At 36.9% G+C, this 14,797-nt stretch overlaps 2 protein-coding genes across 5 annotated transcripts in view; one reads left to right on the top strand and one right to left on the bottom strand.

The window, feature by feature from the left end:
- Positions 1-7,778: 7,778 nt before the first annotated feature.
- On the bottom strand, positions 7,779-14,270 carry LOC148406379 (putative thiopurine S-methyltransferase). Of its 4 annotated transcripts, none has more exons than XM_088404443.1 (10): positions 14,165-14,270; positions 13,331-13,450; positions 10,168-10,286; positions 9,952-10,044; positions 9,637-9,769; positions 8,880-8,932; positions 8,731-8,805; positions 8,449-8,534; positions 8,273-8,317; positions 7,779-8,182 (listed from the first exon to the last, which is right to left on the bottom strand). In XM_088404443.1, the coding sequence occupies exons 3-10, from the start codon at positions 10,272-10,274 to the stop codon at positions 8,064-8,066; spliced, it is 711 nt and encodes a 236-aa protein (XP_088260569.1). In that variant the 5' UTR covers positions 10,275-10,286; positions 13,331-13,450; positions 14,165-14,270; the 3' UTR covers positions 7,779-8,063. The 4 variants fall into 4 exon arrangements, with proteins under 4 accessions (XP_088260569.1, XP_088260568.1, XP_088260567.1 ...); XM_088404442.1 differs by lacking the exon at positions 14,165-14,270 and adding an exon at positions 13,532-13,759; XM_088404441.1 differs by lacking the exons at positions 13,331-13,450; positions 14,165-14,270 and adding an exon at positions 10,742-10,893.
- ext1c (exostoses (multiple) 1c) overlaps positions 13,071-14,797 on the top strand; it is a 68,430-nt gene continuing 66,703 nt past the window's right edge. The window contains exon 1 of the mRNA XM_088404440.1: positions 13,071-13,351. The gene's annotated coding sequence lies outside the window, so the exon portion shown is untranslated. The remainder of the gene's footprint in view (positions 13,352-14,797) is intronic.

Genomic DNA, 14,797 nt, shown 5'->3' on the forward strand with positions numbered 1-14,797 from the left:
CTTACATTGTGTGTACAATGTTTCTTGATGAACGGAATTGTTTCATTTCCACATATTTTAAAAGTAATCCCTGCTATAGCCTCTTGAGATCCAGCCAATTCCTCTCTTTCCACTTTTGAGAACAAAAATGTCTCAGCAAGAATGTTTTTTGCATCCAAAACAAACATGTGAGACATCATTTGAAGGGACAAGATGCCCTCTACTGAGTACACTAAGATTTAGTAATGCAGCGCAAATGAGTCCGAAGAAATGGACTGGAAACAAATGTCCACTACAGTGGACACAGTTGTAACTTTGTCTCGGCAAGACAGCACCAGTGAATTGCAACCCACCCAAACACATAAGACATCATTGTATAGACCAAAATGTCCTCTACTGGGCATACTAGAACAGCAAAAGGAGTCAAAATTCCAGTTCCAAGGAGTCAAAAAATGTAGACGAAAAGGAGTAGAAACCAATAAAATATGAGGATAGCCTACTAGACCATCTGAAATGTATTTTGGGTTAATAAGGCAATTTAAATGGTGTGGCAAGTAAGCATTGACACCCATTTAAAGTGAGGTTGAAACTGATTGGTTGATTCTACACCGAACTACAGTTCTAAGAGGGTGTGCACACTTTTGCAAGCGAAAAAAATAAATAAATAAAATAAAATTATATTTTATATATATATATATATATATATATATATATACGGCATATGAAAAATACTAGTGGTATCAGTACTTTGTATCGGTGAGTACAAGAGTTGAGTACTGGTATTGGTCTGATGGTATCCAACATATAAAGTTTTGAAACAATCTTTTTCATACCACCCAAAATTGGCTTTTGAGCAGGGGAATGCAGACTTTTTATATCTTTTTATATGTCTGTATTGTTCTAGAATTACTTTGACATTTATACTCTACACTTCTAAGCAAGTAATTGTACTTAGGGAAGGATGTGAGGTTTTTTTATTTTTTTATTTTAAGGGATTTTTTTTCCATTTGGTGGATGACAACATTATTTCCATTGCTCATGTCTCCTGAGTAATGAAGGCAGCTCAGACATCCATCTTTGTTTCTGCTTTGTGATCATCCACGATAATGTAGCTTCCTTTTGTCTCTCTCTCTCTGTCTGTCTCTCTCTCTCACACACAAACACACACACACGTACACACACACGGGGATACGCATGTCAGGTTGACCTTGAGGAGGAAATTATAAGCCATTCATCATCTTCACCTGCACCAATGAGGCGAGGAGGAGGAGGAGAAAAGAAGGACCCTGAGATGCTACTAGTGGATCTCCTCATCTTTAATGTCCCAAAAAAAAAAAAAAAAAAATCAACCCAAAGGACAAATTCATTTCCTCTTTCAGTTACTCTACATTACATATTAGCATAGCGACGTGTTAGCATTAAATTAACATTCTTATCCAATTGCTCAGGTGGATATCATGCTAAATATTAGCATGTTAAGTAATGCTAGCTTTTTAGCATTTAGCAGACAAACAGGTTTGTGTGGAGAAGTTGTGGCAAAAACGGATGACCCAGAAAAACGCACGTAGAAGACTTAAGATACTGAATAAACAAAGTCCTTGAAAAAAAAATTCCAAGTGTCAAAGAAAGAAACAAAACACTCACCTCCACAAAACTCTGGGAAAGTTTGACAGGAAGAAGTGTAAGACAGAAGCAACCACAATGACTGACACAAAGCAAAAAACTGAATACAGCATAATTACCAAGACAACGAGGCACACCTGGACAAGACACAAGCAGCTGGGAGGAGCTTGGCAAGAAGAACAGGATTGAGGACATTTGCAGATGACAAAGGTTGCCTTCTTTTCACCAAAAGCAAAATAATAACAAAACTATTCATTATGTACAAAAATACTGCAGCTCCTCTCATGAGTTCTTAGTACAGCACTAATATCAGTCATTCTTTGTAGAGGATAAAGAATATATGCCTGTTAGTATAGTTATATTGTTTGCATTAACATGGATTTTATTAGTGCAAAAGTGTTTATTTTTTTTTGCCGAATGCATACCAAGAGCGTCTCTCTCACACACACAACATTGGCGTCTCTGTGAATGAATCTGGCAGGGAGACAGCCAAGTGAGGGATTATCAGAGGGGGTGAATAGGGGAGATGGTGAGTTTAATTTTAGACCTTGTCTATAAATAAACTCCACCTATCACATACACACACTGGCAATCACTGTTTAATGTTCTAAAAGAGCGAGCGAGAGGAGGGAGGGTGAGAGGCTGTTGTTGCCTAGCAACCGTATCCAGACTTTGTGGGTCATGTGACACACGCACACACACGCAAAAGATGTCAAACAAATATCGACTGTCGATGCGTCATCCCACAATGCAATGTGGCGGAGGGCCGGGTTGCCCTGCATTGTTACGTAAAAAAGAGAGGGGCCTTTTTGATGTTCTTTTGATGGGATGAGCTAAAAATAGATTTCAGATTGAGGGAATCTATTGGAGAATGGCTGACGAGCACGGGTCCCAGAATGCATTGCAGTGCAGCTCATAAATCCCAGGCACACGGGATTACCCGCTCAAATCATCTGTCACCATTGAAATCAATGGAAATGTCATTAATCTGTTCCGGCATTCTTTAATACCAACACAAACTTGTGTAATTCCAGTTTTAATTGAAAAAAAAAAACCACCTTGCAGTTGTAAAACAATTGAATCAAATGTAGAGGGTTACATCATGTGGCTGGTGTGAATATCTTGGCCACCAGGGGGCAGTATATTGCTGCACGGTGCGTAAACAGTAATATTTTCACAGAAGGTAAAAAGATATTTGTAAGTATGCAATATCAAATTGTCTGTTTAAATTAGTTGTGGCCAAGTAGCACTAGTTAGCTTAGCAAATTAGCAATTTGAGTAAGGAGTTAATAAATCATAATTCGCTAATGTTACTGTGAAATTCTGAAATCTAAAACAAATCAGGCACATGGTGTAATGTGAAATTTTTTTCATGTTAAATGCACATTTGCCCTAGCCTATTCATTTGTGTCCCTAGCTGCGTCCATTTTGTCTCAGCATGTAAGAAAAGTTAATTGCATCCCAGGCAAACACAAGACATCACTTGAAAGACCTTGATCTCCTCTACTGAGGTCACTAGGCCTTAGTAGGGTAGCTGGTCAAAAGATATAGACGTAAAACAAATGTCCACCACAGTGGACACACACGAATAATCTTAACAATCACCTTGACACTCCCCAATTAGACCTAGCGTTTCTCAAGCCTTTCCCACTGATACGACGAGTGAGCGGCTTTGGGAAGGCTCTGATTGGCTGCGAGCCTTCAGCCTGTTGCTGGGCTGTTTCCATGGTGATGACTATCAGCCTTTTCGCTCTCAGCCTCTTCCTCAGCGTGAAGACGGCGCTGCTTGGTGAAAATGATGTCTGTGAGGCATTCGAGTATCATGGGAGCAACCGTGCATAAATGTAAGGGACAGAAATAAATTGGGATTAAATATCAACTAGGCAGAGATTCATTGCATAAATTAGCGTGGCCAAATGGCTAACAGATGACAAATTTAATCATAATCGAGGCACTAGGAACTAAAATGGGGTAACTCCTTTTATTTATTTAAGTCCTGTACACAAATTATTAGGAAAAGAATGCCTCCCACTAAAAAAAAAAGAAAAAAAAAAAGGAAAACAAAACAAAACGGTATGCATGCCTTTGCCACTTGAGGGCAGTAAAATCACTCCTAATACTGTAATAGTTTTTTGTAAAGTTTTTTTTTTAAATATTTATTAATAACTTTTTTTAATTGCCTGTTACAGCACAGCAACATTTTATTTTCAAAAGATTGAACATCCGTGCACGTTTCGCACCAACATATTTATTGAAAATGATTAGATAAATGGATATTGTCAACATAACACTGACAATACTGGATATAATAGTTCACTCAAAATCAATACTTCTATATTCTCTTTACCTTGTTTAATTGATTCTTCAATCAGACCTATTAATCAAACTACATATCAAAAACCTTTATACGATCTTATTAAACTTATGCATAGTTACATTATGTATACTGTATATTTCATACTTTTTACATAAATGGACACCTCAAAAGGATACACACATTTGCTTTATCGTTAGATTGTCTCATGGTTGCTAGCCCCCCCAATAAATAGATAAATAAATAGATTAACTGCACCAGACTATAAACCACAGGGCTCAAACCATGAGGAAAAAAAAACGTGCAGCTTATAGTCTGAAAAATGTGGTATTTTTTAATACACAATAATCTTTTTTTGATGAGTTGAAAAATACATCTCAACTTTAGCAAGATCTTTTTTAGCTAATTTTAGCAAGGGTTATTAGCTAACACTAATCTTCCTCATCCAATATTCTGTGCCACCTCCTCAGCTGAAAATAGTGCTCCCTCTGCTGTCGACTGCCAGAACAACAACTAATTTAAAAGCCTAAACTGTTTTTCTTGGTCCTCATTTAGAAACCCTGCCTTTAAATTGTGCTATTAGCTTCCTGGTTGATGTCCAAGTGCGTCAGTAAAATTCCTCTGCAGTCCGACTGTCCACATGAACGATTCCAAATAGTTTGTGTGGTCGACCGTGTACAAATGTTCCCATCCACACAAGTAACAAAAAAAGTCTTTATATTTTAATCAAGATTATGCTATTCATGAAATATACTCAAACACTGGTGATTTCTCAAGTCAGTGAACATTTAGAACAACTAGGAAAAGAAGTCAAAAGAAAAATTTCTGCTAGCTTAGCCTTTCAGCAATCCGTGTTAGCATTAAGCTAGCAGAACTAAGTTGGATAAAATTGTAAGGTTTAGTGTGAAAATTTTGTTGTTTAAATGTGCTATGTTTAATTCTCTTTTGTTACATGGGTCAGTTTTACTGTTAACTTCAACACGGAGTGTGAAACAAAAAACTTAAAGAAGGTTTGAGAGTAACAAGTAATGCTAATTAAAATGGCTATCGGTTTCATTGTTTTTAATCATGTGTGATTTTTTATACGTTCACTATCGCAGTTTCACAGAATGATCCTGGAACATGTTCCCCACGATCTACCAATTTACTGTCTGTAAGTGTACCAAAAAAAAAAAAAAAAAAAAAACTTCCGTTAACAATTTTTCACATGCCACAATTACCCATCATCTCCAAAAACTCTCCGTCCAGGCAAAAATTCTCAACTTTCTCTCACAGTCATGCCATCCGCGGTTCCAATCTAGCGTTCAGAAGTCTGCGTGCTGGTCCAACCGCATCCTGGCCGCCATTTGCACGGCGCTGTAGATACTCACGCAGGAGCCGGCCGCCGCCATGGTCGCCGCCATGGTGTTGACCAGGCAGCTCGGAGGCTGCATGCGGACCTCGCCAGACACCTGCTGCTGCAAAGAAACAATTGCATCTATTCTTTATCCTCTGTGAAGATCAGGAAAAGTAAGAGCCCTTCTATCTAGTTCTAATGAATAATTGAAGCTACTTTTCTTTTGTTTTGATAGTTATTTATAGCTTTCCTGCTTCACTCTCAACCTCATGTTGTAATGGGATGTCTAAACTACGGCCCGGGGGCCATTCTCGGCCCAACATCCATTTTTCACTAGCCCACGATATATGCTAAAAATGAAATATCATGTGACACAGCCACCAACGCTATTTTAAATTTGTATGGCTGGATTGGACTTGATGTTTGTGATGGTTCTAAAAAGTCTACACACCCGTGTTGAAATGACAGGTTTTTCTTAATTATAACCTAATTATTCTTTAGCAGTATTTATCAGTAAATGATCATAAATGAACAAGAATAATTGGTAAGAACACTTTAAGAACGAAAAATAAGATTTAATCATTTTAGTCGATGAAGGCAGCCCTCGTCATAAATTTAAGACAGAGACGTGCCTGCTATGTGAAACTGCTCATAATTTCCATATGAGGAAACAAACAATATTATGACAAATTGTGCACACATTTGCAACTACATTATCACACTTGTTAATTTTTATGTTGGTTTTTTTAAACATTTTTGTCAGCTGTGGTAAAGCAATGTAAGGCTCGTGTGCTGGAAAACTGTGCCACTAATTAAAATGTGCATAAAACTATAAAAATAATGCATACAAATAATGCACACAATGCTAAGGCGTCACTATAACACAATTTCGCAATGCACTGCTTCATGTTCCAATTACTTTGCACTTAAATTGAAAAGAAGACTTCAGAGCATTACAAAGCATAAAATTAAATTTTCTGATACTATTAGACTTCCACAAAGCCCAATTTGAGAAGCGCGGAGTCAGAAAAATTTAGAAGTTTAAAAAAAGTTAGAAAAATTTTCTGGGAGCTCAAAGAACATTTTAAAAGAATTCATATTTGAATGTACCAACCTGGAGGAGGCGGAAGTAACCTGGGGTGAGTCTTCCCAGTCTGATGATCATTTCCACTGCTGGCCTTTCTATAGGAGACAATGAACCACTCATTACAAATGAGAAGTACATAATCATTCGATTGATTTTTATTTATAATCTTATAAAAAGTGTTCAAATAGTCACAATTTGTACCTTGAAGCCAGTTGGAGAACTGTACAAGTGGATCCTACCAGTCTGCCAGGGGACCAGCAAAAAAAGTAGCTTCAGCCTGCAGGAAGCTTTTATAGCGCGACCTGTCCTGTCTCGCATGGAAGCACGCTTGAGGGAACATGTGTGTTAATGCACTGCGGTGACTTATGTAAGCCGTTCCTTTTGCAAGCCCAGCAACAAGTGTCCACTTTTGAGGCCTTTGGACATTTTTTTGTTTTGAAAAAGAGGGCAGCTTGGATTGTGATGTTATCCAATAAATTGAGCACAATCCTCACTTTTTTTGTTACATTAGCAGTTAATGACCACAATGCAAGAACTACAAGCTTCATTCTTCATAAGTTTGGTTTCTTCTTTTTTTGAAGTATTATTATTTATTTAACTCATTCAACCCCAAAGACATATTTTTATGTTTGTGTAGAGGCATTCAGTCCCATGAACTTTTATCTATTTTTTCAATAATAATAATACCTGTATTTTTAAAATTTTCCATTTTTGGCTGAAGAAGACTCTAAAAATGGCTGCTACTTAAATAACTGAGAAATAACTTAATTTATTCTTTTCTTCAATTTTTTTGCTGAGGATCTAAAAATGGCTGGTACTAAACGAACTAAGTAATTTACGTTTTCTAGTGCCCTCTCCTGGCAGGAATAAATACTGCAGTTGATTTGAAAGAACACTTCCCTTTAAATTTGTTTTGATGCACATACGAACGCTGAATGAGAATCCTTTTTAACAAATAAATACATAAATTATAGTGTTTATTTAAATAGTTTGTTATCATTTACATATTTATTGTCGTGGTTATGTGGCTGCTTATCTTAATAACATCATGAATTCATAATTTATATGAATGTTTTTCAAATAAGTTATGGAGTCACAGCTGAAGCTTGCAAGCTACCGTCATAAACCATAAAATACAATAATTTATGAATAACTTCGACGTTTAGATTGCAAACAATCTGCTGTTGATGATGCTTCTCCTGGGGAGTGATCCAAACTTGTTACAAAATGTTGTAACATTTCTGGACAATTCTATAGCTTGCTGGCTGAATTGAACATCTTTGCACTTATACTGAGCGATATTTGTAGTTCACATTTGAAATGCCCTTATAGAGTTTCATCAAATAGCCCAAAATATTATATGCAATTTATGTAACTATGATGTGCTGTTCTAACAGCACTGAAATACACAATAAAAATAAAAACTTAAGTCTGTAAAGTACTGTATTGGATTTAATTATTGGATTTAATATGTTACGCCAAATGAGCATATTACATACACCACACACATTTTTTTTTTGGAAGAAATTAACTTTATCTAGGTTAGCCTTCCAACACATTTAACCAAATGTATATAATGGTCCTGATCACGTGCAGCAGTCTGACCCCCAAAACGCTATTTGATTACCATAAAAAATAATGTGTTAGTAATAAAGTATTTTATTGATAAGGGAATCAATCATTTTTGAAGTCTTGCTAATTTATCAAGGATATAATATTTGCTTTTAACTAATCTTTGGAGTGATGAGGTACAGTTGCTCAATCAGGTAGTCCACACCCCAAGCCCGGTGTCTGTCTTCCGTGACATTCTCTGATACCAGCTGCTCAATGTTGCACCGTTCTCCTGGGAAACAATACAATCATTTCATTTCGTACTGTTAGGACAAATATCCATGCTTGTCTTGAAACGATTACAAGTTAATTGAGTACTCACCAAACAGGCCAGTCACTTGCTTGTCGGGCACAACAAAAGGGGGGCCTGGAATATGTTAGGAATATTTAATCAGTTTCACCGATGCCAATTCTTAAAAACGATCCAGGATGGAAAAGCAGAACCATCAATAAAGATGACAGTTGACTCCAAATTTTAAATACTAGATTAAGTGTTACCTTTATAAAGTTCTGGATTGTACATCAATGTGGACAAAAGGTATCTGCAGTCATTGGCCATCAAGGAAATGATGAGAGAAGCATATCTGTGGAATTGTGCTTTATTATAAATGGCAATATAATGACTTGGACATCATGCTGACACATTTTTACACGTTAGTGCCTTTTACAATTGGGAAATCTTATGGAAAAAATAGTGCAGCGGAGTAAGAAGTATAGTATTGATTGTCATACTATATACAGTATACAATGATAATTTTAATCTGGATTTAAAAGTCTTACTTTTCTCTGTCTTTTGGGTTGATGGCAACGAGAGATCCTCTGTCCCAAATAGCTCCAAACTGACCTACAACTGAACTGTGATAGACGGGAGGGCCATCTTAAAAACAAAATCGGACATTTTGTAAATACTGTACGCACAACTTACTTACCGAGATAAACTGTACAGATCACAGTTATACAAGGAGATGTTTTTCTCTGAATTCTGTGGAATAAAGTGTGAGTGATTGAACATGTTAATATTGATGATTATTTGTAAGCATGGTGGGCATTTGGAATGATAACTGCGTGGCTTGACATAATCTCTTCTCACCTTGAAGGGTCCATCACACTAAAACTGTGAATTTGAACACATGATTTCATGTAGTGGTTCTCAAATGATGTATGTGAGATATGTAAGATTTTAATTGAGATTCTGAAAGTATCAACACATCTAGTTTAATGCCAAGGCAAGAACGGAACATTTTTGCTTTCAAGTTAAGAGCGAATCAATTGGAAAGTGAAGCAATTTATGGCCTTGTTGAGATATAGTGACTTCTTTACAGAACATTTAATGTCTTATTTTTAACGCAATGGATGCGCAATGTCATTAGTGACACAATTTCCTTGCGGCATGACAGAAATAAAAGAAATGATGTAGCAATATCTATTTGCTAAAGTTCCTGGATAAAATATGCCTAGATATACTACTACAAATATAGTAAAAAAAAAAAATCTGACATAAATGGCAGGGCACTCTGTTACAAGTCTTTTTTTTTTTATCCAAATATGCTTTGCACCTGGCTGAAAATAAATGCTGAGAATCAGTGGTCTAATTCATCAGACATTAATCTTTCCTTGTGTACCGAATCTCAATTTATGAAAAATTCCTGTAATAAATTTCAATTCACACCCCTAAAATGGACTTACCCTGAAAACCTTCGCTCCAGGTATAGCAGGGACAGGTTCCTCACTGTATGACAAGTTGTTGTCCTCGAAGAACTGTTGAATTGCTTTTTCAGCTATCTCTACTCCTACCACGGAATGTCCCATGTCTGCTAACCTGGATTACACATACACAATTGGTATGGCATTTTAAAATGACGTAAATTAGTGAGTAAAATCAAAAGAAACCTGGTTAAATATGTCCTACAGTAATTCTTGTTTTTGGTCAAATGTAGCCAAAAATAGAACTCATAGACATCTGTTAGAGGTCACTCATGACATTATTCTGAATTTACTTACCACTTCATATCCACAGCTTTCCCACAGAGAGGAAAGAAGAAACGAACTCCTGTTCGCCCATCTAGAACTTTGTCAATTTTACTTTCCAGCATCCTAGGACAAAAAGAATTATAAAAATTAAAGATTATCATGCAATTCCAATGAATTATATGTGATGCAAATAAACAGTAGTTTGTCTCTATCATTCCTGCAAATAAAGAGCATTTGTGGTCTTACTCATGTACATGTGATTTGTGAAAGCCAATTCTGTTTTCCTCCCAGCGTTGCTCCCATTCTTTCAGTTCAACAACGCGATTTTCCTGACTTTTCAGCATGTCGTTCATGTTTGTTTATATCTGCTTGAAAGAAAGTAAACAAAAGAAACACACCATAACATTAAGTACTCCACACTATCAAAGATATGATCCAACCTGAACGTGATCGATTTCAATGGTAGAATTTTGACAACTTTTATTACGTAGATTACGGTAGATTTCATGTCGCTAATTTCAGTTTTCATTACAGTAAATAAAAAAAATCTTAAGCATTCACATTCACGCATGTTGAAAATCAGAAAATAGAAAACATTTTCCAACCATGCTGCCACGAGTTGTTAAAAACGTAAAGAAAAGCACTGTGAATCATAAATGTTAAAGGACTAGGGAGACCACAGTCCAGCAATATGTGATCTATTATGGAAAGTAGAGAAAAAGTTCAGAATTTCAGGCACCTGGTCATCAGAACAAGCCCCGCGTTAAAATTTCCATTGTGCCATCATTCACGCCTCTTCTAATGCGGATTACACACTTACCCGATAACCGCAATCTAACTAAAGTATCGTAGACATCCGTGTCGTAAACCGTGGAATATTTAGTTTAGATATATGTACTGTGCGGTATGCTGTGCGATTGAATGCGTGATCGATTCATGTGCCTCTAAAGAATGTTATGCTGAATTTTGTCTGTCAGGTAATCGAAAGTTTTTATGTTGTATATACAATAAAGTAAATAATGGCCGGCCATGTGCCTGTAATACTAAACTCCGGGAAAAGTATTATCTGAAACTTCTGGTTTGGGAGGAGCCTGCTGCGACGTCACATTAATAGGAACTAGAAGGTGACTGAAAGGGGATGAAACATAGTTAATCAATCAGAAAAACAAAACAAACAAACCAAAAAATCCCCCAAAGTCCTCTCCCTCATTAAAAAGATGCTATGTGCCTGTATACTAAACTCCGGGAAAAGTTCTAATACCCTTTACTTCTGGTTTGGGCGGAGCCTGCTGTGACGTCACATTAACAGGAAATAGGCAATGACTGTGAAAAGGGATGAAAAATATTTAATCAAACAGAAAAATAAAAGAAATAAACAAACAAATATCTCCACTCCCTTATTAAAAATATTTCCCCCCCAGAGAATGCAACACGCTTCCATAGTAAGGAAACCTGTTTCATGAAATATAACCTTTTGTGTTAGCGATGTCTTGTTACAGTGAGATTAATATTAATGTATATCAATTTCCTAACGTAACTAATGACCTTAAATTTGTTTTGACAATATAATTCCCTAATTCATCTCACATTGCCCTCCACTTGCACCAAAATGGTCTCAGTTGAACATATGTATTATGCAACCACATCCCAGAAATAAAAATATGTATAGCATTTTGTTCTGCACTTATTGAATTTTTGATACATGAAAAAAAATGAAAAAAAATGACGAATAATAGTTGACAACATGTAAATGCGTGCACATACATATTGAGTAATACAACTACACAGGTGAACAACATATTTCGCTCATTTTATCTTTAGTGGACGACTCAACCAAAACAATTGATCCAACTTGGTGTAGTGTACAAAAGGTCCACTAGATGGCAGCGTCTCTCCAAAATAGATGCGAGAGTGTTGTGTGCCTCTCAAGCATAAACCCAGAAACGATTGAAACAAAACAATGATAACTTGACATAACATTACATATATTTCTCAACTAGCATCAACTAGCATTCACTACATATTATAAGTATTGGGAGGAACATACAGTGTAGAAATCTAGTGGAGACACAGTCCCATTATAAATAACATAACAAAAACATGTTCATATTTGTAGCATGGTCAGCTTGATTCGAAGTTTTACCACAATGTTACCTCACTTTTAGTAGACTCAAATTAATTCAACATCAAATGTGAACAGTCAAAATGGGTCAAATTTGCGCTAACTGGGTGCTGGGGGGTGGGGGGGGGCACTCAGTATGACGTGGTGCAGTTAACGCTACAAAGCAATTGCAAAGAATATAAAAGAAATGCCTCTCCGATTGCTTTAATGCAAATAGCACATTTCCAATTATTTGTTGATTTAAGGCTCCAGTCAAAAGTTTGCAAACACTTGCAAATTCATTTGTATTTGTTTTTTCATGTCATACATAAATGTTAAAGTCATCGATATTATGAAGGCATTTTTGATCATATGATATTGTAACCTTAAAAAACGTTAGTTAATACATCATACATTTTGTAACTTACTGTAGATTAGAATTGAATTGTTTTTTTGAACATCTAATCAATACGAGTAAAACGAATAAAATTAAATAATAAACATCGGAAAAAGAAAGAAAAAAGAAAGAAACATAGAGAGTAGAAGTAACAGTTCAGGTTTCAAAAGGAGTAGGAAGAAGTTAATAACTTGTCGGGTCATACCCCTTGTTTTCATGCGATCTTTACATAATAAATAAGTTCTAGGTAAGTTATATAGTAAGTTACAATATATGTCATAAATAAAATAGAAAAGAAATACACACCTCTTAATTACCATTTTCTATAGAATAATACGTTTTATACATGATTCACAGTTAGATTGTAGTTTTTTTAGATTCTTCAAAGCATGCATCTTGTGCCCAGAATAATAACTGTACAAATCTCTGTACCTTGATTATGCTTTAAACCCTGAAATGCCTTTGAGTTCTTAACTGTCCATTTTCAAGAAATATTGTTAATTTCTGTGATGTATTATTTATTTCCGCAGATTTTGACAAGCGCCCCTACCGGGGTACGTTGGGTTGTGCTTGAACATGTTCGCGCACAGTCTAGCTTTGTGCCACTGGAAAAAACGGACTCCTCTTTTAACAATTCGCTCCTCGTGCGTAATTGGGTCAGCACCAGCACCAGTTCGCACCCAGAGGTGCGTGTAGTGTTTTTCTTAAGCGTACAGTCAAGACGTCGCAGGAGCGTCTCGACCAATCAGCGGCGCCCGGGGGCGGGTCGCCAATGGCTACCGTAGTGGATGTAGAAAATGGATCATTTAAAGCTCATCTTCTCCATTCATATCCTGACGAAGGGAGCCGCGTTCGTACGTTGAATTCCTTGTCCGATGTTCGGCCGCGGCGTAAAAAGGAAAATGACTCACTAGAGCTCCGTTGGCTACCCGGTAAGAGCCGTGCGTGTTGGAGGAAGTGCGGTCTTGTGTGGCATTTCTGCTGCCCGTCTGTTGATGTTTGGATGCTGTGTTGATCGATCCGATTGCATTCTGTTCAAATTGTAAATGACAACAAGTTCACCTCCGTTGGTCACATTTGCAATTTTCTCTTTTATAAGCGCATTTCCATACCTTCCCCGCGCGTACGCGGCTCACTGCAACGGGCATCATATATTTATTTACAAAGTCTTCACCCCAGCCATCAGCTATCTAAACAATGTATTGTTCGCAACAGGATCCCGAAATTTAAACGCACGCTCGTCCACTTCCAGCTGAACTCAAGTACAACACCTTTCTATATTTATTCACGCATGTAACTAATGGAGCAGCAGGGAACGCGTGATCCAAGATGCTCTAACGGAAGAGGCGGACGTGGGAGTTCGGGGAGCATGTAGCTTAGGTGCGTAGTGCAAACACCTTGGCTGGAATCATATGACTGACGTTTGGAGTATGTTGCAGATATATACCGCTTCTGTGGAGGAATAGCGCCCTCGAGTAGGATGTCACATGTTTCCAAGCAGAGTGCTGTTTGGAGTACAATACCCAAATGTAGACGTTTTCACGGGCTACTTCATGGGTTAGAGGAATTCATTTTTTTTTTTTATGACAACGACACTGAAAACAAAATACTAAACAAAATACTCTATCTTGAGGAATTACATATTCTTGTGCATCATATTGAATGAAAACCAAAATGGGCGTCGTCATCTGGGATAGGCTTCATCCTAGTATATGAATGAATTATATTATAGAGTAGTTTTTAACCTGGGTTCAGTGAAGCAGTCTCAGGGGTTCGGTGGAGCCTCGGCCGCGGAGGTCAAGGCACACCCCACTCACTCGCTCAGTACTGGGGGACTGATGTACGTCTTGTAATAACATTCTTTATGTTTTAATCCAAGCTATGTCGAGGAAAAATTGAAACAGTTTTTTTTTTGGTACCATTTGTTACAACATCGCTTTGAGAGCGATCCTCTTTGATGATTGTGGACATGAAAGCGATTAAAAGAACAGACTTTTGCTTTGAAAATGAGATGAAAGTTGCACTTTCCAAGGTCAAGCGACACATATCTGAACTGGTCTCTCAAAGGCAACAACACAAGCCAGACTGATTTGTAGCTACTGTATGTAATTTATTCCGCGTTGGTTTTGTTCTAGAAACAAGGTAATATTCATTCACAGTTCATTTTGTGCATTTTGTACATCGGTAAAACAAATACAGTACCTAAGTCTATGTATATTTGATTTAAAGCAAAATAAGGGTTTGGTCAATGTGCATAAAAAAAAAAAAAATGGTGGGGTTCAGTACCTCCAACCTGGTTAAGATCCACTGTTCTTGATCAACATTTTCAAATAGGGGTTTGAAAATCCGCTTTTTCAAATAGGGGTTTGAAAGGCGCT

The sequence above is a fragment of the Hippichthys cyanospilos genome, chromosome 21 (assembly GCF_059441005.1).
Source record: "Hippichthys cyanospilos isolate Australia breed blue-spotted pipefish chromosome 21, RoL_Hcya_1.0, whole genome shotgun sequence".
Classification (NCBI taxonomy): Eukaryota; Metazoa; Chordata; class Actinopteri; order Syngnathiformes; family Syngnathidae; genus Hippichthys; species Hippichthys cyanospilos.

Excerpts from the sequence above, each read along its gene's own strand:
- LOC148406379 (XM_088404443.1), bottom strand. The coding sequence starts at position 10,274 with ATGAACGACATGCTGAAAAGTCAGGAAAATCGCGTTGTTGAACTGAAA. Across the intron at positions 8,933-9,636 it reads CTGGAGCGAAGGTTTTCAGG|AATTCAGAGAAAAACATCTC; the intron begins GTAAGTCCATTT and ends TTTATTCCACAG. Across the intron at positions 8,183-8,272 it reads GCAAGTGACTGGCCTGTTTG|GAGAACGGTGCAACATTGAG; the intron begins GTGAGTACTCAA and ends ATTGTTTCCCAG.